The 25,914-nt window shown below is 49.8% G+C and overlaps 1 protein-coding gene across 1 annotated transcript; it reads left to right on the forward strand.

The window, feature by feature from the left end:
• Positions 1-1,318: 1,318 nt before the first annotated feature.
• Positions 1,319-22,180, forward strand: NCAN (neurocan; the record flags this gene model as incomplete). Its single annotated transcript, XM_084248749.1, has 14 exons — positions 1,319-1,405; positions 2,278-2,662; positions 4,606-4,780; positions 4,894-5,021; positions 5,403-5,696; positions 6,604-7,191; positions 7,396-8,829; positions 12,332-12,448; positions 13,778-13,891; positions 17,188-17,346; positions 18,697-18,779; positions 20,827-20,971; positions 21,655-21,837; positions 22,035-22,180. The coding sequence occupies 14 exons, from the start codon at positions 1,319-1,321 to the stop codon at positions 22,178-22,180; spliced, it is 4,038 nt and encodes a 1,345-aa protein (XP_084104875.1).
• Positions 22,181-25,914: the final 3,734 nt, after the last annotated feature.

The following is a 25,914-nucleotide window of genomic DNA, read 5'->3' on the forward strand; positions in this document are numbered from 1 at the left end:
GTAGGTAATGCTCTAACTTTCCATCCGCCCCTACCTCAGCTCCAGAGGTGGGCTGAGTGTTCCAGAAGGGTGAGAGACTTTGGGGAGAGGCCACCTCCCCAGGATGTCTAGTCTCTGGAAGAATGTGAGGTCTGAGAGGGCACCACTGTGTTCTGGTGCTTATAGCTTGTTTGTAGATTATAGCTTAATAATTGTCCACTTTGTGCCTGTGGGCCACAGCCCCTATAAAAGGCTGGATCCACAATTGGAATTTCTCTGCAAACCTAGAGGCATCTTCACCAGGTAGTGTGAAGGCAGAAGATGGGGTGGGCAGTGGTGAGGCCCCTTCCTCTGGATGGTACTTGGAAGCTCCTCAAAAAAATCTTAGAAACTAAGAATAGAACCTTGGCGACAACCAACTCCTGGAATTGAAGTTGAGAATCGTGTCAGTAAGCAAAACCAGATTAAAGTCTGGCTAGGAGGCCAGTCTGTTGCCCTGGAGGACTCCCCAGTCTGATGGGGGAGACTGACTTGAAAAGTGAGATTTTTATCTTAACTGTGTTAAGGTTAATGATAATAATAGTTAAAATATACTCCTTGGGCCTCCCTGGTGGCGCAAGGGGTTAAGCACCTCACTATGAAGTAATCTGCAGCCTCTGCAGCATGAGTTCAATCTCTGGCCGGCCAGGGAGCAACACACATGGCGAAGCAGACCTCTCCTGTCTCGCCCGCTGCTCCCCTCAGCAGTGTATTTCAGTCAGTCTGCCTGTTCTGTCCCCCATTCTGACTTTGGTGGATCCTTTCACCCCCCTGCCCCCACATCTCTGGCCTGTACCCCAGCTTTTGTATGCATAAATAAATAAATCTTAAAAAATATATTATACTCCTTGGTGCCAGGCAGTTCTAATAATATGTGTGTGTATGCTTAGAAATATATATGTATGTGTGTATAGATACATATATATAGATATATATATGTTCTGTATTAACTCATCAGTTTCTTCCAACTACCTGATGTATCCTCATCTGACCTACAAGGAAACTGAACACAGAGAGCTAAGCTGCTTACCCAAGGTCACACAACAAGGTACAGGCAGAGAGATAACCCCAGGTATGATTCACTTCAGCATCCATGATTCTAACAATGAGACTTCACTGCTTGGATACGGGGTTCGGATTCTTGCTTGTAGACTGTGTGACCTTGAGGGACCATACTCACCTCTCTGAGTTCATTTCCAGATCTGTAGAGCTAGGGTCATGTCCTTTCATGTCCACTGTCAGGATGGCTGTGCTCACCCACCCCCCTCTCTCTCCCTCTCCACCTCATTCTAGGTCCAGAATGGGGGCCATGTCTGTCTGGACCTTGGGTCTCCTGATGTTCCAGGTGTTGCTCTTTGTGACTGGAGAGCGGGGTGAGTTGAATTATGTGTGCGAGATGTTAGAATCTAGGGGTTCATATGATGGATGAGGCAGCCTTTTACCTGGAGAGCCTCCTCCTGCTGGTTCCCTGGCCTGATCTGGAGAATAAAATGAGAATAGATAAAAAAGGTCTTTGAACAGTCAAAAGCGAACAAGACACCTGAGAGGTTATTTTTAGTCATTGCCAGCGGAGGCAGGAGGTTCCCGCCTCTCACAGTTTTGCTGAGATGAGCTGAAAAAAGAGAAAAATGAGACTAGTGCAGAAATTGATTAGTGATGCCTGCCATGGGTGGGGCAATAGAAATGAGATCCCTGTGCTGCTTCACCCCAGTGGTTGTCAAAAGCCCAGGCTGTAGAAATGTGCTCTGTGGCCTCAGCCATGTACAGTGATCTCTTCAAACCTCAGTTTCCTCAACCCCCAAAGGAAGATGGGGGCTACCTCCAGATGGTAATGAAAATCAAATGAGTTATCTATGAAGTGTCTGCTTTATAGAATGTACTCTGCAAACACCATTTTCTTTCCAATGGCTGTCTTTTGCTTAGCTTTTGGGGAAACCATGACTCAGAAAGAATGACACTTCCACATCCACACAGCGAGTGAGTGACAATGAGAATCAAATTTCTGTCCCTATAGGAAGAGACCTCCAGGATAAAGATTTTGAGTGGAGGCAGAATTTGGAGGAATTCAAATTACTCATCCTCCTCTGCTCACAGATGGGGGTGATGGGAGATATGTGCCCTGTGTTGTGACATTGTGTGGGAAGCCTACCCTCCCTGGCTTAGGCCTCCACATCTGTAAAGTGAGGGACACAGCAGTCTGTGCTAGCCCCTGTCTCTGAAACATACTCTCTCTCCACTTTCCCCACCCCAGGGATGCAGGATGCTGCTGAAAAGGGACTGCACATGCAGAAAGTGGGGTCCGGGTCAGTGAGGGCTGCGCTGGCAGAGCTGGTGGCCCTGCCTTGTCTCTTTGCCCTGCAGCCACAGCCAGGTGCTGCCCGAGAGGCCCCTCGGATCAAGTGGACCAAGGTTCGGACTATGTCTGGCCAGCGGCAGGACTTGCCCATCCTGGTGGCCAAAGACAATGTGGTGCGAGTGGCCAAGGGCTGGCAGGGGCGTGTGTCACTGCCTGCTTATCCCCGCCACCGGGTTAATGCCACGCTGCTGCTGGGGCCGCTGCGGGCCAGCGACTCAGGGCTCTACCGCTGCCAGGTGGTGAGAGGCATTGAAGATGAGCAGGACCTGGTGCCCTTAGAGGTGACAGGTCAGTGGGGTGCAGGGGAGAGGCTGAGCTGGGATGGGAGGGACTGGGCCTGAAGCCCACCCACTGTGTGTTATCTCAGAAATCACTCTCTGAACTATTCCTTTTCCAGATAAGGTTACAAAGAAAGTCCCCAAAGATACTGCTGTGTTTACACCTTTCTCTCTAGCTGAGAGCAGCCTCTGTCTCTTTTATGGATCACAGTATTTCAAGGGATTTCATAGCTTCAAGTTTTATGGCTACCTAAACCATTTTATGGCTACCTAATTTTACATAAGGCAAAGGATATAGGATAGTGCATTTAAAATAGGAATGCTGGAGACACCCTGGTGGTGCAGGTGTTAAAGTCTCAGTGCTATCAAGCTATCACCAGCCACTGTGGCATGTGTTCAACCCACAGCCAGGGAGCTACCCACATAGCACAGCAGACCTCTCCTGTCTCAGCCACCGTTCCCCCTCATCAGTGTAGATCTGCCTGTTCTGCTCCCCACTCTGTCTCTGGTGAATCCTCTAACCCCCTGCACCTCTGGCTTACACCCCAGTTCTTGTATACATAAATAAATAAAATAAATTTTAAAAATAGGAATGCAAATTTCCTTTTAAAATAAAGGAAATTTGCATTATGTTTTTAAAAAAGTGAGTATTTTTCAAAAAGTCAATTAAAACTATATTAAGTAAATAATAGTCCTCAAATACACGTTTAACCAACTCCTGTATTAAATCCTTTCTGTTGAACTACCCAGTGCACTTTTTGTTTTCTTAACTGGTCAAAGAAAATTAGGCAAAGATATATTTTTTTTAATTATTAAAACACAGTTCTAGAACAGGGCCTGGCACATAGCAGTTGCTTATTGAATATCTGATGAATCACTCATTGCATGGGTTATTGTATGGAAAATACTCTTGGACTCCTGCGGCAAAGTCCATTTCCCATCACTTTTGTTGGTCATGAGCAGGATCTTACACTCCTGTCCGGAGACTCCGTCTCGCCTATCCTACAGGGCCTCACTGCATTTATGAAGTCTACCATCATTCCCTTTCTACAGTCTTGCTTCTCAAAATCCATAAACCTGGAAGAAAACTAATAAGTGGTGAAGGAAATGAATCCCACCTCTACATTTGTTCAGTTAATTCATCCACTCAGACATCTGAGCATCTGCCATGTGCCAACTCAGGGTGGGGACATAGCCACGGCTGAGATGCTGCTGCCATCCTCCAGTGGCGCTTGGTCTGATTAGATGGAGGAGTGTTTCATTCCTTTGTCTTGCTCAGCCATTTTTTTTCATCCCTAAATCAGAATTTTAGTCACAGGGAGCCTATTACTGATGCCTACATGTCACCTTGTCCCGGAAGCCTCCTATGACTCCATTCCCAGACCAAGCAAGAACCACATTTCATCTTTGGTTGCTGCCTTTGCTTCATCTATTGGCACATGTCCATAATTCCTAAAAGACAGACTCTCTCTCACTCTTCTTCAGGCCTCCTGTCACTTCCAGGTTCTAACCCTGGGCATGAAGAGTGCTATCTTTGGTGTCACATCTTCCTGAATATAAATTCTGGCACTGCTTCATACTGGCCATGGACATGTCCCTCAATTTCTCTGAACCTTAGTTTCTTCCTCTGGAAATGAGAATTATCAGGGTAGTTGTAAAATTGCAATGAAGTAATGCTTATAAGTGCTTTTACATAGTAAACATTTGAAAAATGCTAGCCCTTTATGACCATAGTTAAGTTTCTCATCTGTCAAATGGGAGCATATCAGTCTCATTTCCCAACCTCTTCCTGTGCTGTACTTAGCACAGAGCAAGTGAGTGTGGTATGAGGCAGGGAAGAGCAGCAGGTTTATTATCAGACATGGGGGAGTGTTCATTCTGTAAGGGGGAGTTTTATTCTTTAAGATTCCAACTTAAGTTTATCCCCCCTCCACCCTGGATGTTCCCCCACAGGTGTTGTGTTCCACTACCGGGCTGCCCAGGATCGCTATGCACTAACATTTGCTGAAGCCCAGGAAGCCTGCCGTCTCAGCTCAGCCACCATAGCGGCCCCAAGGCACCTGCAGGCTGCTTTTGAGGATGGCTTTGACAACTGTGATGCTGGGTGGCTCTCTGATCGTACTGTTAGGTGAGGGGCTACTGGGGTGGGGGGAAGTGGAGAGGTAGCCTCTGAGAAAAGATGGGTCTGTGGGGGACCTCAGGAGCATACATCTGAGCAGGAATCCCTCCTTGTCTTATCAGGTATCCCATCACTCAGTCCAGACCAGGTTGCTATGGTGACCGTAGCAGCCTTCCAGGAGTCAGGAGCTATGGGAGAAGAAACCCACAGGAACTCTATGACGTCTACTGCTTTGCCCGTGAGCTGGGGGGTAAGTCTGGGCTGGCAGGACCCTCACCCCCTGCCCTGTTACCTTTCTCAAATCCCATTCCTCCCTAAATTCTTGCCTCACTCTCCTAAGTGTCATTCTTCTCAACCTGCAGCCATCCTACCCCTTCCCTGAGCAATCCCCTACTGGTCCCCATCCCCTTTTCTATTTCCTTCCCTCTCTTTGGATCCCCTCACTGAGCCCCACCCTCTTTCCGAAGGCTGACTAGCTCCGTTGTCTGGGTTACCTCATTTTTAAAAAGAAGCTAAAGTCCCACCACCAAAATCCAGCCTGGTGGAGGGAGGCTCTTTGAAGTGGGGCTGTTTCCTGGCTCCGGAGGAGGGTGCCTGGCCCCAGGTGACCTTCTCCTGCGCCCTCCCGCAGGCGAGGTCTTCTACGTGGGCCCCGCCCGCCGCCTGACATTGGCTGGCGCGCGTGCCCAGTGCCGCCGCCAGGGAGCCACGCTGGCTTCGGTGGGACAGCTGCACCTCGCCTGGCACGAGGGCCTGGACCAGTGCGACCCGGGCTGGCTGGCCGACGGCAGCGTGCGCTACCCGATCCAGACTCCGCGCCGGCGCTGTGGGGGCCCGGCCCCAGGAGTACGCACCGTGTACCGCTTCGCCAACCGCACCGGCTTCCCGGCTCCAGGAGCGCGTTTCGATGCCTACTGCTTCCGAGGTGCGCGAAGGGCCATGTCCCCACCGGCTTGTACGGGGTGAAGGCCGTATCTCAGAGGGCGGGGTCCCCGGGTGACTACGCCCCCTGCCCGGTTGAAGGCCACGCCCCAGGTGAAGGCCAAGTCCTCAGAGGCTGGGTTCCCTAATGAGCACGCCCCTATGCATGCACCTAGGTGAAGACCCTAGGTGCTCTGCTTTCTAGTGGAGGCCAAGACTGGGGCGTGGAAATACGCTCTGCGATAAGCCACGCCCCCATAGAAGGCCTTGCTCCAGGAGCCATACTCCTGGAGAGGGACACAACCCAGCTCTGGTGCAGGAAGTTCTGTTTGGGAATGAGCCATATCTCCTGAGGTCCCTGGAAGTGTCGACCATGGGTGGAGCATAATTTACTTGGAGTCCTGCACATGAGTTCCCCCACTGGCCACACTTCCATCAAGACCACACCCCAGGGTCAGGATCAGGGATGACCCTCACCTTTGAACTGGGTGGCCCACAGCCTCAGTGGCTGCAAACTTCAACCTCAAGATACTGAGTTTTCTGTGTAAGGGAAACAAAGATCTTGTAGGAAGCCATGTCCATTGGATATTTCCCTCCCCACCCTCCAGGCACCATGGTGCAGGTAGGACCTGCCTCCAGGAGCCACCTCTTGATCTCTTACCACTTGTGACCAATTGACTCTAACCTTGACTGGGGGTTCAGTTGGACTGCAGCCTGAACAGTGTGGGTAATAACTTTGCACTTCCCTCTCTGAAGCTGGGGGATCCCAGCGACCACTCAGAGAGAGAGATAGAGGAGCACAGAGATAGAGATACCCAGGTCTGTGCTATAGTGTACTAGACTGTGGATAGACAGTCAGAACTTCCCAGCCAGTTCCTGTGCCTAACAATCTTTTGTATTTTCTTCCACAGCTCATCACCCTTCACCACAGCATGGAGACCCAGAAACCCCTTCATCTGGGGATGAGGGGGAGATTTTGTCTGCAGAAGGGCCCCCAAACCGAGAACTGGAGCCCAGCCTGGGAGAAGTGGTCACACCTAATTTCCAGGAGCCACTGGTATCCAGTGGAGAGGAAGACCCTCTGATCTTGGGAGAGAAGCAGGAATCTGTAGACACCCATAGCCCTGCCCCTGGGAGTCTCATGCTGGCCTCAAGCCCTACTTTGGGGGCTGAAGGGGTATGGCTGAGCACAGTAGCCCCCAGCCCTGATCTGGTGGTGACAGTCAGTACTGGCACAAACACTGTGACAGCCCCTGCCAGTCCCATACCCAGGAAGAGGGGACGCTTCAAGGGACTGAATGGACGCCACTTCCAGCAGCAGGAACCCCAGCAAGGTCTACAGGGGGCTCTGGAGGCCAGTTCTCAGCCCCCTACCCCAGAAGCTGCTGGAAATCATGTGGAGCTTCCCCTGACTACAGAAACCACAGAGTCCTTGGGGAGTGACCATAGCCAAAGACCCTGGGTCGTACTGACCAATGAGGTGGATGTCCCTGGAGCGGGTGAGTGGAATTTAAGAGGGAGGTGGGATCTGACTGAGGGCCTGGAAAGGGAGTAGGGAGGTAGGGAGGAAGGGAGAGTCTGAATCCCAGCTGGGTTCCCTGATTTTATCACTCCTCAGAAGCTCTCTTCCTTATGCTTAGAGCCAAGGAGATGTCGACAACTATTGATAAAGGTAATGATGATTCTTGTCATTGATGTTGTAGGTTCTGCTGGCGGCAGGAGTCCCGCAGAGCCCTGGCTATGGCCCCCAACCTTGGTCCCACACAGCATCTCAGGCCCTAGCAGGGACCCTGGCCTAGAGCCAGAGGAAGCTAAGGATCCTAGTGTGAGACCGGTCATGCCCAACCTGCCCTGGTCCCCCTCAGAGACCACTACCCCAGCTCTCAGTCCCTCTGAGAGCCCCAGTTCTGCCCCATGGGATGCCTCCCCCATGGTCACTTCCCAAGACCTCCCTGTGATGGCCATGCTTCGTGCCCCCAAACTATGGCTCCTACCACATTTTACGCCCCTTCCCACCCAGGCCAACAGGGTTGAGGTGATTAGTGAGGCCACGGCATCTTCTTCACCCTCCCCTGCTTCAGACACCAAGGCTGGCGCCCAGGACCCCATTGATCCAGAGGTATATTCCCTGACCTCCTCGGTCCCAACAAGACAGAGTGGAGAGGTCACACCCAGTGGTCACAGTGCAGGAAGTCCCACAGCTCCCTCACAGGCAGACATGGACACACAAGCTGGGGCTAGGCCTATCTCTCCCAGGGCAGACTTTGGAGAAACTGGGAGAACCAGGCCCACTCAGCTCAGCAAAGTTGAACACCCCAGATCCAGCCCACAGGCTTCTGTGGACAAGATTTTAGTGACAGATCTCCCCCCAACTAAGGCTGCCACTGAGCCCACAGGAGCCAGAGGCATCTTGGAGACTGATTCTGGGGTCATCAGCACAGCATGGAAGACTACCATGGAGGAGGTACAGGGCATGTGGCCCACACTACACAGTGAAAGGCTGGACTTGCACCCCAAATATACACCTTTGGGAGGACCTGAGGTCTTCTTGATGCCTGGGGTGACCCCAAGTTTGGAGACTTGGGTTGCTACAGACGAAAAAGCCACAATGGGTCCCATGGCTTCTACAGCCATGCTGGACCCCAGCAGTGCTGGTGGAATTTGGGAACCTAATTCCCACATGATTGAGGGAGTTGAAATTTCCACCATGAGTCCTCAAGGGCCTGTGGACACAAGTGTGGTCACGTCCCTAATATCCCTGGACCAGGGGACCAAGGTGGGAGACCTGGCCCCTTCTACATTGGTCTCCTCAAGGTCCCAACCCCACCCAGAGCTGGAGGGCCAGACAGTAGGAACCTCAGCTCCATCACACAAGGGCAGCCTCCTGGGGGAGCCTGGTCTTCCTCCTTGGACACCGACTTCAGCCAGCATGGAGGAGCCTGCCTCAGTGTCCTCAGGGGAGACTACCATGCTGTGGAACCCCCCCAGCACCCTCCTGCCTACTTCCTTGGGCCGAGAGGAGTTTGAGCTGGAAGTCCTGGGGGGGAGCCCAGGTGTGGAAGGCTTCTGGGAAGACGCAGCCAGTGGAGAAGAGCCCACCATGCTAGCGAGCCCCACCAACTGCACTGTGGAGGAGGGTGAGTTCCAAGCTTATGGCCCCATCCCATCTACTGAGGTCAGGCCTTGGGAACCTGGGGCTGGCAAGCCAGAGCAGGGAGTGAAGGGGCCTGGGAAGGTTTCTAGCAGTGGTGACGTGGGAGGTGGAAACTTGTCAGGAGTTGAATTGTATAAAGGACTTCCCTGGGAGGGGTATCAGCAAGGGCAAAAAGACCAGAAGATGATAATGAACTTGATGTGTTTAGATGCACATGGAGGCACTGGGGACAGTTTGGCTTGGGGGATGAGGTCAGTCAACAAATCATGTTCATGTCTGCTCTAAGAGCTGTGGGGTGCTGGGGGCTGTCCTTCAGTGCTTCCTCAGTCTGGGACAGTGAGGGGGCAGAAGTAGAAGGCATGGCAGGGAGGGCTTCCTGGACATGTGGGACTTGTATTGGAATCCAGTGATATGGATCATGGAGGGACCCAAAGCCACAGGGAAAGTGTGTGCTGGGAAGGGGTGAGAGTGATGGGCATCACCCCATATTACAGACAGGAGACTAAGGCACAGGAGGCATGTCACTACCAATCAGTCAGTGGTTGAACTTCATTGGGGGCCCATGCCGACATGGGCGTCAGTGCTCGCTCTGTGTCGGGGTCCAGAGAAAGCCATGCCCTGTTCTCCAGGGCCAGGTGTGTCCACAACCCAGACTGCAAATCTTGCCTCCACCTCTTTTTTTAGGTCCTGCCATATTGAGCTTTTGTTTGTTTGTTTTGGCCAAGTAAGCTTAAGAAAAAGGTACTTTATCTGAGTTGCAAAACACTCGTTAACACAATTGGTTTTGCACTCTTTTTTTTTTTTTTTTTTTTTGAAGGCAGTGGTAGAAGTAGCAGATGCTGGGTACTGTTGCCCACTCTGTCACCTCTGGACTGTGTCCTGGGTCAAATCCTCTTTTTTTAGATGCTCAGGTGGACTCTGGGTGCATGTGCTGATAAAGACTGACACCTCTCGGTTCTGCCTGCATGCTTGCCTTGTTCTCATCACGTTACTGAAATCATGTTGGTTAATCCCTATTTTATATCCTTGTGGAACAAGTTCTGTACTTTACTGATGGAGACACTGAGGCACAGAACAGTTAAGTGACTTTTGCAAAGTAACACCCTTGGGAGTGCCTAGAAGAAGGCTTGAAACCAGGCCATCTGACAACAGGGTCTCTGTTTCACCCATTAGGCTGTATGGTGTTTCTTTCATGGGTGGAAAAAAAAAAAAAGCACCCAGCCTGAAGCCTTGGGAGAGGGTGAGCTTGTTCAGAGAGGGAGCAGAGAAGGAGAGGTTCTGGGGAGGTCCAACCTTGAAGGGTGGGCAGAAAGGCAGGAAGGAGACCACACGGGGGTTGCTGAATGAGAGCTGGGTCCGCCTTTGACTGCTGTATTGTTGGATACAGACTGAAGTCAGTGGCGGCGGCAGCAGCTGAGTGGAGGGAGGCAGGGAGACCCGGTCGCCTTCCCACCCTGGTTTGCAGCAGAAATGCTAATGAAGCCAAAAATAAATGCAGCACCAGCAAGTGACTGAGTCACTGCCAGTCCGTGGGCAGGTGTCGGCAGCTCAGGGCACCTGGCAGGTCTCACGCGTCCCTGTGCCCAACAACCCCATGCATGTGCGCACACGTGCTGGGGCCACACCTGGAACAGACACAACCAACACCCAGGCAAGACAGGAGGGCCAATAGCTACCTGCATTCAGTTAGCAAGCAATTACTGAGTGCCTTCTGTGTTCCAGGCTCTATGCCGGGACTAAGCCCCTTGCCTCTGAAAGCTGACCTTCTAGAACTTTTCCCCAAATGGAAATGTCTTCAGGCCCCACTGTCGTACACAGCTACCACCATGGGTGGCCACTAAGCATTTAAAGTGTCTAGTACAACAGAGGAATTTTCTTTATTCTCTTCCATTTTAATTAAATCTCAAGAGCTGTATGTAGCTGCCCTGTGGAACATAACCACTCTGGGGGAGGCAGGGACAGGAGGTAATGACCTTGATAAATTATATTGGGAGTTAGAAAGCGATGAGGGCAGAGTAAAAAAGTGAAACAATTGATGGTGGTTTGAAGTTTTGGAAGGAGTCTGGAAAGGCCTCTCATCAGACAAAATTCCTGTGGTAAAGTAGATGCCAGGTGGAAATCCAGGGAAGAGTGGTCCAGGTAGAAGCCTGTCTAAGGACAGTCTGTACAAAGGCCCTGAGGTCCACTGTACCTGATATGTGGAAAGAACAGCAAGGCCATTGTGACTGGAATGGCATGAGCAAGGTGAAGAGTGGGGGAGGTTGGGAAGGCAGGTATTGAGAAACCTCCCCTGTGGCCTGCAGTAAGGGATTTAACTTCCTCGGAGGGTGATGGGGAGGCATCATGGGATCTAAGTTGAGGAGGACTGTGTTCTGTCTCAGGCTTACATAGACCCCCTCTGGTGAATGTGGGGAGTGAAGTAGGCATCAGAAAAACAGGGAGGAAGAGACTGCTTGTTACCATCTCGGTTTTTTGTGAAGCTCCAGTCTGGACAAAACAGAACAAATTCTAGATTATAAGGCTGGAGAGGGGGCCTTATGAGGGCTTCCAGGTCTCTGGAGGCCATGATGGCTCATGTACTATCTCTCTGTGGCTTTGAGCCAGGCTCTATCCTTCTCTGGACCTTGGTTCTAGTGTCTTTGTAGTGGAAGGATTGAACACTGCCCTGATAAAGGATTGGAGTTGACTGGGGTAGGATGGGAGTTCTTCTTCTGCCCCTCCTAGACTCCAGAATAGAGACCATCCACCCCCAAGATGGGGATGGGAGACCTTCTTGCCTCTAGGGAAACCTAGCTGGGAAATGACAAGGAAGGGGACAGGGACTCACATTCCCCTGGGTGTTGATCCATGCTGAGTCCCCTCAAGATTGATATACACAGAGCTGGACATGGCATTATGATCAGAAGAGAAGGATGCATTATTTTTATTTCATTTTTTAAATGAGGAAACTGAAATTCAGAGAAATAATTTGCCCTATAAATAGCAGAGCCAGGAGTCCAGCCAGCCTCTCTGACTTCACTGCCCACAGTTATAATCATTATAATCTACCACTTCTCAGTATAACCACTGAGGTTGTATCAAAAGAGACTGAACCACCAGAATGGAGAAGGTGATAGTTCCTGCTCTTCCCAGAGCTGTTCATAGCCTGTCTGGAACTTTTCGTTTACCCTTATGCTCTGAATTGTGACAAGTATAGTGACTAACAGGGCATGTCCATAAGAGGGGGACAATTAGAGAGGGCACTTAAACCCATGTTCTCAGAGAAGATTTGGGAAGCCCATTCCAGTTCATTCCAAGTGCCTTTAATACACACAGAGCAGCCTACAGACATTTGGAGTAGTTCCTGGGCAGAGCAAGCTCTTCATCATCACAATGGTATATGAGAAAAAACTGACAATCATAAAGAAGAATTGGATAAGAAAGGATCTAAGGGTTGAATTGCAAGAAGGTAGTGACTCCTCACCACATTTCCTGTTTATCTGCAGCCCCCTTGGATCCCTGTGAGAACAACCCTTGCCTGCATGGTGGCACCTGTAAAGCCAATGGTACCATGTATGGCTGTAGCTGTGAGCAGGGATACACCGGGGAGAACTGCGAGATAGGTGAGTGCCCAGAATTGGGTCTTCATTTAGACTTATCTGACTCAAAGTCATAGGGTTTACCCCAGGGCCACTCCCAGGACTCAGGGGTCACAGAATACTGGTTTCAGATGCTTCCCTCCTCCCCCACTTCTTGGATCCAGTGAATTAACCCCTGTTAGCTGAGCCAGCTCCAAACAGCTGCGCTATCCTGGGGATTGAGGCTAGTGTGCTCCCTCACTTATTACTGGGGGGAGGCGGGGGATATAATGGTTAAGGCTCAGACTGTTCGCAGCCTAGGGCTCAGGGTGCTTCTATCCTCTCCTGGGTGGGCAGGGGTACAGGCACTACCCCCAGACCATTTTGATGCTAACCCTAAAGCCCAACACAGGAAATATGGCAAATTGTGAAATTATAACAATAAATATAAATAATATAATTTCTTTATCTCTGAGCATCATCCCCTTGACTGTGGAAACCTTTACAAAGGCTACACGGAAGGGGACAGGGACCCCTTCCTGTACTAAATGGCATTTAGTACATTTACAATGGTGTGCAATCACCATCTCTATCTAGTTCATGTGTTGTTTAATGACATTTTGATCACTAAAAAAGCACATATATGACAGTGGTCCCAATAGGCTCTACCATAGAGCCTAGGTGTGTGATAGGCTATACCCTCTAGATTTTCGTCATTACACTTTATGACTTTCATACAATGATGAAATTGACTAGTGACACATTTCTCAGAAGGTATCCTTAATCGATACATGGCTGTACTAATTAAAGAATTATAACAATAAACATAAACTGTACAATTTCTTGAGCTCTTCCATTGTTGTTCCATTCACAACCAGCCTGGAAAAGGTGCTATTGTGATTTTGCAAAAAAACGCAAACTGAGTCTCAAAGTGACCCACCAGGGTCATCCGTGCCTCAGACGCCATCTACAGGGGGATTGGTAGTTAAGGATTTGAGCTGACACTGCAAGTGCTTGCAGTGCTCTGGAACCCAGCATCCCTGAGTCCCATATTCAAAAAAACAAAAACAAAAACAAACCCCAGCTTTGATATTCTATAGGTCTCTTGCCAGAATATCAACGTCTGTTCTGGAATTGGATGAGAGAGCCTGTGCATGCTGGCCTGCAGCTGCTTGTGGCATGACTCATTCATGTTAGCTCATGTTACTTGTGGGAGGACCCCCTCCTGGATCCTCACACTCACTGGGCCATCTGTCCAGACCAGTCCCTGCACTCTGGTTCTGGAGAGAAGGCGGGATCATGACCTGTTTTCTGCCTGGTTCTCTGTGGGGGCTGGGAGCTAGACTGACCTATAACTCCTCTGCTCCCCTGCAGACATTGATGACTGTGTCTCCAGCCCCTGTGAGAATGGGGGCACCTGCATTGATGAGATCAACGCTTTCATCTGCCTTTGCCTCCCCAGCTACGGGGGCAGCCTCTGTGAGAAGGGTGAGTCCCTGATGAAAACAGTGGCAGGAACAGTGCCGTGGTGGGGGTGTGTGCTGGCCATAGGTCTCCCACATGTGATCCAGGTCTTTCTTTGCCTCTGCTTCAGGGTAATTCCAGCAGGAGGGAAGTTGTTTTTATTTTGAGATAAAATTCACGTAACAGAGAGATATGCAGATGCAGTTCAGCGGCATTTAGTACTTTTACAATGGTGTGCAATCACCATTTCTATCTAGTTCTAGAACATTACATGACCCAAAAAGAGACTCTATCCCCATCTCCCTCCTCCAGCTCTTGACAGCCATTAATCTGCTGTCAGTTTATGGACTTGCTTATTCTGGCCTTTTTATGTAAGTGGATCACACATTGTGTGGCCTTTTGTGTCTAGTCTCTCACTCAGCATCATGTTTTTAGTTCATCCATGTTGTAGTGTGTGTCAAGGTTTCACTCTTTTTTTTAAAGATTTATTTATTTATGCATACAAGAACTGGGGTACAGGCCGGAGGTGTAGGGGGTGAGAGGATTCCCCAGAGACAGAGTAGGGAGCAGAACAGGTTGATTGACTGAAATGCACTGCTGAGGGGAGCAGCAGGCGAGTCTGGAGAGGTCTGCTGCGCCATGTGGGTCACCTCCCTGGCTGGGGATCAAACTCATGCTGCAGTGGCTATGAATAGCTTCAGAGTGCTGCATCTTAACCCCTTGCTCCACCAGGGAGGCCCGGTTTCTCTCCTTTTTATGACTGAGTGATACTCTCTGTGTGGCTGGACCACATTGTGTTTGTCCTTTATCAGCTCAAGAACATTTGGGCTGGGCCTCCCCGGTGGCACAGCGGTTGAGCGCTGGGTTGCGAAGCTGCCTGCAGCCTCTGCAGCACCGGTTCGATCCCTGGCTGCTCCCCGGCCACCGGAGGAGGGTCCCACATGGCGCACAGACCTCTCCTGCCACCCGCTGCTCCCCTCAGCAGTGTACCTGGGTCCTTCTGCCTGCTCTGCTCCCCGCTCTGGCTCTGGTGAATTCTCTCACCCTCCCGCGCTTCTGACTATACCCAGTGCTTGTATAAATAAATGAATCTTTAAAAAAAAAAAAGAACATTTGGGCTGTTTTTTTTTTTTCAAAGATTTGTTTATTTATTTATACAAGCACTGGGTACAGTCAGAAGTGCAGGAGGGTGAGAGAATTCACCAGAGCCAGAGCAGGGAACAGAACAGGCAGACAGATGGAGGACACTGCTGAGGTGAGCAGCAGGCACGGCAGGAGAGGTCTGCGCGCCATGTGGGACCTTTACCAGTGGCTGGGGATTGAACCAGCACAGCAGAGGCTGTGGGCAGCTTCGCAGCTCAGCGCTCAACTGCTGCGCCACCAGCGGAGGCCCTGTTTTTGTTTTTTTTTTAAAGTTTTATTTTATATTTATGCATATCAGAGCTGGGGTGTAGGCCAGAGGTACAAGGAGTGAGTAGATTCACCAGAGACAGAGTGGGGAGCAGAATAGGCAGATTGACTGAAATACACAGCTAAGGGGAAATACACCACTGAGCAGTGGGCGAGACAGGAGAGGTCTGCTGCACCATGTGGGTTAGCTCCCTGGCTGGGGATCGAACTTGTGCTTCAGTGGCTGCCTACAGCTTATTAGTGCTGAGACTTTACCCCTTGTGCCACCAGGGAAGCATTTAGGCTGTTTTCACTTGTGATTGTTGTGAACATGCTGTGAACATTCAGATACAGTTTTTTATTTGAACACATTTTCCATTCCCCCACTCCTATTCTTTTAGGAATATACCAGGCATGGGAAGGCTGGGTCATGTAGTCATTCCGTGTTTAACTTTTTGAGGACCTGCCAGACAGTTTTTCATGTACCAGTTTACATTTCCACCTGCAGTGCACCGGAGCCCTATTTTTCCACATCCTCTCTAACACTTTTACTATCTATCTTTTTGATCGTGGCCATCCTGGTGGGTGTGTGGTGGTATCTCAATGTGGGGTTTTTTTTTTAAGATTTATTTATTTTTATACATGAGCTGGGGTACAGGCCAGAGGCATGGGAGGGTAAGAGGATTCACCAGAGGCAGAGTGGGGAACAGAACAGGCAGACTGACTGAAATACACTGCTGAGGGGAGCAGCAGGTGAGACAGGAGAAGTCTGCCTCGCCATGTGGGATTCTCACCGGCCAGCCAGGATCGAACCTGCACTGCGGAGGCTGTGGACAGCTTCACAGCGGGGTGTTTAACCCGCTGCGCCACCCGGGAGGCCCCTCATTATGGTTGTTTTTTTTTTTTTAATTTTTTTTTTTATAGAGGCATGTTTTTTTTTTTTATTTGTTTGTTTATACAAGCACTGGGTACAGTCAGAAGCACGGGAGGGTGAGAGAATTCACCAGAGCCAGAGCGGGATGCAGAGCAGGCAGAAGGACTGAAGTACACTGCTGAGGGGAGCAGCGGGCGGCAGTAGAGGTCTGTGCGCCATGTGGGACCCTCCTCCAGTGGCCGGGGAGCAGCCGGGGATCGAACCAGCGCCGCAGAGGCCGCGGGCAGCTTCGCAACCCAGCGCTCAACCGCTGCGCCACTGGGGAGGCCCCCCCTCATTATGGTTTTTTTTTTTTTTTTTAAAGAGGCATGAATTTTTATTTATTTATTTATTTGTTTATACATGCACTGGGTACAGTCAGAAGCGCGGGAGGGTGAGAGAATTCACCAGAGCCAGAGCGGGGAGCAGAGCAGGCAGAAGGACTGAAGTACACTGCTGAGGGGAGCAGCGGGCAGCAGGAGAGGTCTGTGCGCCATGTGGGACCCTCCTCCGGTGGCCGGGGAGCAGCCGGGGATCGAACCGGCGCCGCAGAGGCCGCAGAGGCTTCGCAACCCAGCGCTCAACCGCTGCGCCACCGGGGAGGCCCCTCATTATGGTTTTGATGGGCATCTAATGACATATGATGCTGGGCATCTTCTCGTGTGCTTGTTGATCATTTGTATATCTTTTTGAGAGAAATGTACATTCAGACCTTTTGTCAGCAAGGGAATTTTAGACGTTCCTGAGACCATGTCCTGAGTTCCCAGTTACACGCAGGTCAGAAAAGAAGACATTGACGGTGGGATAAGAAGGGATGGATGTAATGTTCTTCCTGTTGAAACTCTTCCAACAACAGAGAAATGAAAACGGGAGGTGGAAACGAATGGGGACAGAGCTTCAGGAGGAGGGGCTGGGCTAGGGGACGGGTGATCTGGCCCTAGGTGCCCTGGCATTGAGTTCTGTCTCTGGCTGTGCTCATACTGAGGCCAGTTCCCTTCACTCTCTCACCCCCTCCCAGACACAGAGGGCTGTGACCGCGGCTGGCACAAGTTCCAGGGCCACTGTTACCGCTACTTTGCCCATCGGCGGGCATGGGAGGATGCTGAGAGAGATTGCCGCCGCCGAGCCGGCCACCTGACCAGCGTTCACTCACTGGAGGAACACAGCTTCATTAACAGTAGGGACTCGGGCTGGGCAGGGGTGGCCGTCCTTTCCCAGGGTCCTTTATGCTATGTTCACCATAGGCCTGACCACTTATTCACATGTCTGTTTGTTAATTCGTACAACCACTTCATTCATTCATTCACCAAATACTTACAGAGAACCCATTATGTGTCAGGCTTGGTTCCAGGTACTGCACATAGCAGTGAGTGAGCTGCACGCTGCCCTGTCCTCAGGCAGCAAGGTCCCGGCGGGGACACAGTCAAGCAAGTAACTGATTAAATAAGTCTATGCTATAATTTAGCTGGTCCTCAGTGTGCTGTTGGCCAGGGGATGGAGGATGCCAGGGAAGCATCTGTGATGGGGTGAAATTCAGAAGGAGCGGTGAGGGGCCTGGGAGGAGAGGAGTGTGCATTAAAGCCCAGCACTTATGGGTTTGTTCATTATCCCTCTGCCATTTATTCATGCACCCATAGATTCATGTTTTCCCCATCTTGTCCCTGTTAATTCTTTCATTTGTTCATTTCCGTTTCCCTAGATTCTTTTTTTTTTTTTTTAAAGATTTATTTATTTATTTATACATACAAGCACTGGGTACAGTCAGAAGTGCGGGAGGGTGAGAGAATTCACCAGAGCCAGAGCGGGGAGCAGAGCAGGCAGAAGGACCGAAGTACACTGCTGAGGGGAGCAGCGGGTGGCAGGAGAGGTCTGCGCGCCATGTGGGACCCTCCTCCAGTGGCCGGGGAGCAGCCAGGGATCGAACCGGCGCTGCAGAGGCTGCCGACAGCTTTGCAACCCAGCGCTCAACCACTGCGCCACTGGGGAGGCCCCTCCCTAGATTCTTTTTCCTCTTAATCAATCAAGCTGCTGTGCAGCTTCCTCCAGCCTCAGTGACCGACCCCCACAGACAGAGACTGACCATGTCACCTGCCTCCGTCCAGCCAGAGCTCTGGCTCTCCTCCCCCTTGCTCCCTTTTTTCTTTAAAGGTCTGATGTGTCATTGTTTAGTCCTTCCTCTGGTTGTTTAAGCCACACATGTGGCAAGGCGAAGGGGCCTCATACCAGGCCTTTCCCTGACCTAACTCCACCCGCCAGGTCAAAGGGCAGCCAGGGTCCTGCCTGCCGAGGTAGGGGGGAGTGAGGGAGAGGCACAGCCCCTAGTCCACACTGTAGGCTGGGAGGGGCTCTTGGTCCTCTCCCACCCCATTCTCACCTTCACTCCCCCTCCATCTCCTTTCCCCTCCAGCCCACCTCCAGAGTGAGGAAGGAGGGCAGCTTTCTTTCCCACACCCCCTACTCAGCCTCAGCTTGCACACCAGGCCGAGGGAGAGATGGGCCCAGCCCTCATGACCCCTCTACCCCACAGGCTTTGGACGTGAGAATACATGGATTGGCCTGAATGACAGGATTGTGGAGAGGGACTTCCAGTGGACAGACAACACCGCGCTGGTGAGTTGGTGGGAACCAGGACCTGGGTCCCTGAAGTCACACTGAGGAATCTGGGTGAGACTTATCACCCTGCCCATCACCCCAGCCTCACTTTACCCTCTTGTGTAGAGCATCTACAGGTGAGGTACTGTCTAATGTTCCCTGGGGCTCTGAAATGCTGGAATTTGCAAAGGAGATTCTGCCCAGCCCGGCAAAGGTTTGTCCATCCAGTAACTGAGGTTGCAAACCTCAGTTTGTAGCCCAGTGCCCCTCTCTTCTCTCCCTCTGGTCCTCCAGCTGTGGTCACCCAGGTATCCCTATTTCCTTACATGCCCAGTCTGTACAGCCTCCAGAATGGCTCACTGGGACCTCTGTAGTAGCCAGCCGTCCACTGGCTACCTACACTCCTGTCCCTTCAGCTGACAGCCATGGGGGCTTCTTTTTAGATGGAGGTGAAATTCATATAATACACAATTAATCATTTTTAAAGTAGCATTTAGTACCTTCACAGTGTTGTACAACTATCACCTCCATGTAGTTCCAGAACATTTCCACAATCCCCTAAAAAAAAAAAAATGCTGTACACAGGAACCTTTTAAAAATCATAGATCAGATCAGGATTTTCCCTGATTGAAATCCTCTCATACTGCTCGTTGTTCTCAAGATAAAAATCCACCTCCTCCAGCTGTGGGAAACAGTCTGGCAGTCCCTCAGAAAGTTAAACATAGACTTACCATATGATCCGGCAATTCCTATCCTACTTAGATCTGCAAAAGAAGTGAAAACAGGGACTCAGCGATATTTTTACACACATGTTCAGAGCAGCACTATTCACAGTGGTCAAAAAGTGGAGACAACAAATATCCGTCAACTAGTGAATGGATGAACAAATTGATCCATCAATCACTCAGCCATCAAAAGGAGAGATGCCTTGGGGCCTCCCCAGTGGCGGTGGCGCAGCGGGTTGATCTCAGCGCTGTGAAGCTGTCCATAGCCTCTGTAGGGTGGGATCGATTCCCAGCCATGCCAGGGAGATTCCCACATGGCGCTGCAGACCTCTCCTGTCGCACCTGCAGCTCTCCTCAGCAGTGTTTTCAGTCTGTCTGCCTGTTCTGCTCCCCACTCTGTCTCTGGTGAATCCTCTCACCCTCCCTCGCCTCTGCCCTGTACCCCAGTTCTTGTATGCATAAATAAATAAATCTTTTAAAAAAAGGAGAGATGCCCTGACACATGCTACAATGTGGATGAACCTGAAAACTTTATGCTGAGTGAGAGACCAGACATTAAAGGCCACAGTGTGTGATCCATTTATATGAAATGTCCAGAACAGGCAGAACATCCACAGACAGAAAGCAGATGAGTGGTTGGTGGTTGGCAGGGTCTGCAGGGTCTGGGGGAGGGAAGTGATTGTTGATGGGTACAGAGTTTCTGTTTGGTGTGATGACAAAAGTCTGAATACATGGTGGTGATGGGTATACAACATTATGGATCTAGTTAATGCCATTGAACTGGACACTTAAAAATGGTTAAAGTGGTAAATTTTATGTTGTATATATTTTACCACAATTTGAAAAAATTCACCTCTTCTCCTTCACCAGGAGAACTCGCCCTGCCTATTCTCTGACCACACCCCAACTCTACCATGCACCTCCAGCTCCTCTAGCCTCCATCTTACCCCTCAAACAGGACAAGCTGTGCTACCTCTGGGCCTTTGCACTGATTATTCCTTCTGCTTCCCATTCTGTTCCCTGCCTGCATCATTCCTCTCCATGAATCTTCAGTCCTCCTGTTGCCACCTCAGAGAAGTTCTCCTGACTATCTAACAGAACCCATGTGGAAAATAGATAGTCAGGGGCAAGACTAGAGGTTGGAGCACCAGGGAGGAAGGGGGTACTGCAGCCTTGTGGCCAGAGGAGGGTGGCTGGACCTCAGGGAGAGATGGAACAGCACTCATTATGTATGTGCGGGGATTGAGTCCCTAGAGTTTGAGTGGTCTGGCCAGGGGAGTTTGACAAAAATCGAGGCCAGGATGCGGTCCCCTGAGCACCCCTCCCCCCTATTCCTGCAGCAATATGAGAACTGGCGGGAGAACCAGCCTGACAATTTCTTTGCCGGTGGGGAGGACTGTGTGGTGATGGTGGCTCATGAGAGTGGGCGCTGGAACGATGTTCCCTGCAATTACAACCTCCCTTATGTCTGTAAGAAAGGCACAGGTACGCTGCTTCTACACACCCCCTTCATTTACTGATTTTTTGTTTTCCTTGAGTTTTTAAATGTAAGAATCAGCCCAGCCTAATTTTCACTCTCCAGCACGATGCGAGCATTCCCATTTTCCCCCACACTTGCAAACTCTGCATTCTTAAACTTTCATTCTTTATTTAAATGACGAAAAAATAGTATGCCTTTAAGGATGAGCATGACCAGCACTTGATATGTTAATAAGCTATTTGTGTTTATTTATTTTCCTGTGACCTCCTAGTTCATCTCCTTTGCCTAATGTTCTAGCAGCTTGTTTTATTGACTCGTAAGAGCTTTTAACACATTAAGGAAATATTTGTATGCAATCTCAGGATACACCTTTGTTCATCCTTGCTTCCATTTCTTTGCCAGTCTTCATGTCCTTTCTTCCTTTCATTTGCTCTCATCTTGCCTCCCATCTCCTTAATTCCTGTCATACTTACATAAGAATTAGGGAGTGGGGCATGTCCAGGAGGTGCAGTTCCCTAAGGGGCTCCTGGTTTGGGTAGAGGATACTGAGACAGACACAGCCAATTGGAAGCCCCGTGGGGTTATAGTGGGGCAGAGGATGGACAGGTGCAATGTCCCTAACAAGGCAGGACACCTGTTCAGTTCCAGCCTTGGTCACTTCCCTAACTGGAAGTTCCTCCATCCCCAGTGCTCTGTGGTCCCCCTCCAGCAGTGGAGAACGCCTCACCTGTGGGTGCTCGCAAGGCCAAGTACAATGTCCATGCCACAGTTCGCTACCAGTGCAATGAGGGGTTTGCTCAGCACCACGTGGCCATCATTAGGTGCCGGAGCAACGGCAAGTGGGACCATCCCCAAATCGTTTGCACCAAACGTAAGTGACTGCCCCAGCCACCCCAACACAGGTTATTAGCTATTTGTAGTCTTACTACTACATACGCTGGTCTGTAGCCCTGCACATAGGGGAAACTTGCTAGCCTACCTGGAGTTTCCTCCATTTCCCTCCGTTGAGGGGCCACCTGCTTCTCACCCCCTCATGCCCAGTCCCTTTCCTCCCTCATTTCCCTGCAGCCAGACGGTCTCATCGGATGCGGCGGCACCATCACCACCACCAACATCACCATCAGCATCGCCACCACAAATCTCGCAAGGAGCGCAGAAAACACAAAAAACACCCAGTGGAGGACTGGGAGAAGGAAGAAGGGAATTTCTGTTGAAGAGCCAGGGAAAGCAAGCACAACCCCATTCCCAGACCTCCCCTGGAGCCTTCACCTGGGGAGACAGAGCCCAGAGAGAAACAAGAAGGTCTGGAAGTCCCTGAGCCCCGAACTACATCCCCCCTCCCTGCCCCCCCTTCATAATCCTTTGTAAAAAGCTCCTCTCTCCTTTCTTACATATGCAGTTCCTCCTGGCAGGAGTAGCCTTGTGTCTGGAAAGTCAGTTTTAGGTTGAACTCTGGGAGCACCTCCCAGTGGAGGGAAGCACAATCAACAAAGATCTTCTTTGTATCAGTTTAGTTACTTGTTGGCAAGGCTGATTGCCAATTGTTGAAATAAGGCTTTGATGAAGGTGCAAGAGTGTATATTTTTCGACTTGCATGAAAGAAATTGCTTTTCACACCTGATATTTGGGCTTAGTAAACCATTGGATGTCCTAAATGCAGACTGAAGCCTAGTTTTAAGGTCACTGACTGGGAGTAGAAAATTATTTGTAAGTGCCCTGCTTGAACTTGGCTACTGTTCTTTCTTTACTTCACTGCTGTTCCTGGACTTCAGCCCAAGGCTGGTCTTTAGTCTTGGTGGATAAACATAGCGTGGAAATCCTATGTATGAATTTTAGTGACTTTTTTTTTAAGAACAACCTATGTTCCATCAGAGTTAGGGGTCAGGATAGTCAGAGAAATATGTGGGCAGTGGAGGGAAAGTTCTGCTCTCTCTCCCAGGTGTAGTCCAATGCTGAGATTTGATGGTTCTGACAACAGACATAGGTGAAAGGATGTTGGGGGCTTGGTGAGCCCAGATCTCTTCTCCATCCATCTCTCAGGGAGACAAAGAACCTCCTTCCTGGACCAACGAGGTGCCAAGTTTTCTAGCTCAGTGTCCATACTCACTCCTCAAGCAGACATTGGTAGTGCCCCTGTCCTGGGTCCCGCCCTGCTTCCTCCATCCCTCTCTCCACAAATTGTCTGGCAGACTAGGAAACAATTAAAACTTATAATGACATCCACCTGCAGTTATGTTCTAGAAAGATGTGCAGTATTAAAACTAAAACACACATACATTTTTCTCTCATAGCTTTTTCTTTTTGAGTAGGAAAGAATTCACCCTGCCTTCCTCCCTCAAATCTTCATCCTGTAAAAGACCTCCCAAATGAGGGGAAGAAAGGAAGAAAGTTTCAGGCAGAGGGAGAGCAAAGGCAAAAGTCCTCATCTCCAGCAGGAAAGGCCACAGCTTCACCTCCATGTCTTTTGTCCACCCTCAAACCATCAAATCTGGGTCAAATCTGTGGATTAATGTTAAAAACAACAGTGGAGGATGGATCTCTGTAGAAAAGAAAAATAAGCAACTAGATGGTCCTTCCAGGGGTTCAATAGAGAAAAGGACTGTTGACTGAACCTGTATCCCTACTGGGAAGTAATAATCACAGTTGACAACTCTGGAATAGGTACTATGCCAAGGCCTTATCTCCTTGAAATGTCTCAACACCCCCAGTGATTTAGGAACTACAATTCCACATTTTACATATAAGGTAAATGAGGATCAGAAAAGGGAAAGGCACTGGCTTGAAGTCACAGGCAAGACAAGAATAAGGGTTTGATCTCACCTCTGAATGCAAACACCACTCTCTTTGGAAGAAGGGATGAAAACATAATCACACTCTTTCTCACACATAGGCAGATTTAGGAAAAGACTGAGAAGCACAGAGTAGGCTAGAATACTTGACTGTGGTCTTCAATCTTCCCTGCTATTGACATAACCCACCGTTCCACCTTATGGTTGTTGAGAGAGCCCAGGGATATTGGTTTCCCTCTTGCTTTGATCATTTTTGTTTTGGTTTAAAAATATAATAATAGCAACATTCTTCAATTATCCATGTTATAGAAGAATTTCCTTTGTTTGGTGGGCATCACAAAAGAATTTTCTTTTGGGGGGATACTGGGGATGCAACTTTTGGGGGGGGTTGGTTTATGCCCCCCCACCTGTGGCTCCCTCAGCCCCTTGCCCTGCCCCCACCCAAGCCCCACAGTGGGAGGGGGCTCTGGTCTTTTCTAAAGTGGGTGGTTTGTCTTTTGGTCTTTCCCTTTGGGATGTGTGTGTGTGTTTGTGTGTGCCACATGCATGGCACATGTGTGAGTGTGTGTGCGTGTGAATAGCTTTGGTTCTGCTGTAAGCTGCAGTGTTCTGTGGGTTTGTGGTATCTGACACTGTGGACATTAATGTACTTGGACATTTTAATAAAATTTTTTTAACAGCTCAATCTGCCTGTCACCTCCCGACACCTTCCTTCATTCATTCACTCAGCCAGTTCTTTCTGAGCAGGTTTTTTTTTTTTTTTTTTTTAGAGGCATTTTTTTTTTATTATTTATTTGTTTGTTTGTTTATACATGCACTGGGTACAGTCAGAAGCGCGGGAGGGTGAGAGAATTCACCAGAGCCAGAGCGGGGAGCAGAGCAGGCAGAAGGACCGAAGTACACTGCTGAGGGGAGCAGCGGGCGGCAGGAGAGGTCTGCGCGCCATGTGGGACCCTCCTCCGGTGGCCGGGGAGCAGCCGGGGACTGAACCCGCACCGCAGAGGCCGCGGGCAGCTTCGCAACCCAGCGCTCTACCGCTGCGCCACCGGGGAGGCCCATCTGAGCAGCTTTTATGTGTCATATACTTTGCTGTGTGCTGGGAAAATAGTGGTGAACAGTATAGACAGTACCCTAGGAGGAAGTTAGGGAAGGTTTCCTGGAGGAGGTAGGTGGATGGAATCTAAAGGAATATCTAGACAAGGAGGGAGGGGAAGAGAGGAAGAGAGTTTCAGGGGGGAGAAAAGAGTAAAGGAAGTTTCCTTCCATGAAGAAGGAAACAGGGCTCATTTGAGACACAGCAGGGAGTCCATAGTGGCTGAAGCAGAGTGAAAGAGACAGAGAGTGAGGGAGATGGGAATCAAAGAGGGAGAGGGGGGATCACTCAGAGCCATTATGGGCTGTAGTAAGGAGTTGGGGCTTTATTCTAAAAACAATTGTGGCAACACACACCATTAGCAAGGTCAGAAGGAAAATGTCAAACTTGAAAATAACTTTTCAAATCAAAGTTAAAAGATTTGTTGCCTTAATGTGTAAACATCTACTACAAACCTATAGAAACAAAGACATAACTCAATAGCCAAACAGGCAAAGGCTATGAAGAATTAACATAGAAGGAGATACAAAACCAGCTTTTAAATTACAACATGCACAACACAATAATTCACATTTCCCAAGAACACCAAGATAAAAGGGAGGGCATGTAAGTAAAAGGGAATAAACAAATCTAATGAGAGAGGGGTCTTACATAGATCATTGAAGACAGTGTATCTGAACTAAGAATTATTTAGGATTTACTCAATCACCTGCACCTAAGTTCAAAGTGAAGGGTGTTTAGCTCCACACGTACTAAGAAAATTTCAAGGCAACCACAATAAGATACCATTTTTTACCTATCATGTTGGCTATGATAAAAAATGTGACACACATGGGTCTCCCTGGTGGCACAAGGGTTAAGACGCAAGCTATGAAGCTTTCCTCAGTCTCTGCAGCATGAGTTTGATCCCCGGCCAAGGAGCAACCCACATGGCGCAGCAGACCTCTCCTGACTCACCCACTGCTCCCCTCAGCAGTGTACTTCGGTCAATCTGCCTGTTCTGTCTCTGGTGACTCCTCTCACCCCCCCACACCTCTGGCCTGTACCCCAGCTCTTGTTTGCATAA

This window comes from Talpa europaea (genome assembly GCF_964194135.1).
Source record: "Talpa europaea genome assembly, chromosome: 12".
In the NCBI taxonomy this organism is placed as follows: Eukaryota; Metazoa; Chordata; class Mammalia; order Eulipotyphla; family Talpidae; genus Talpa; species Talpa europaea.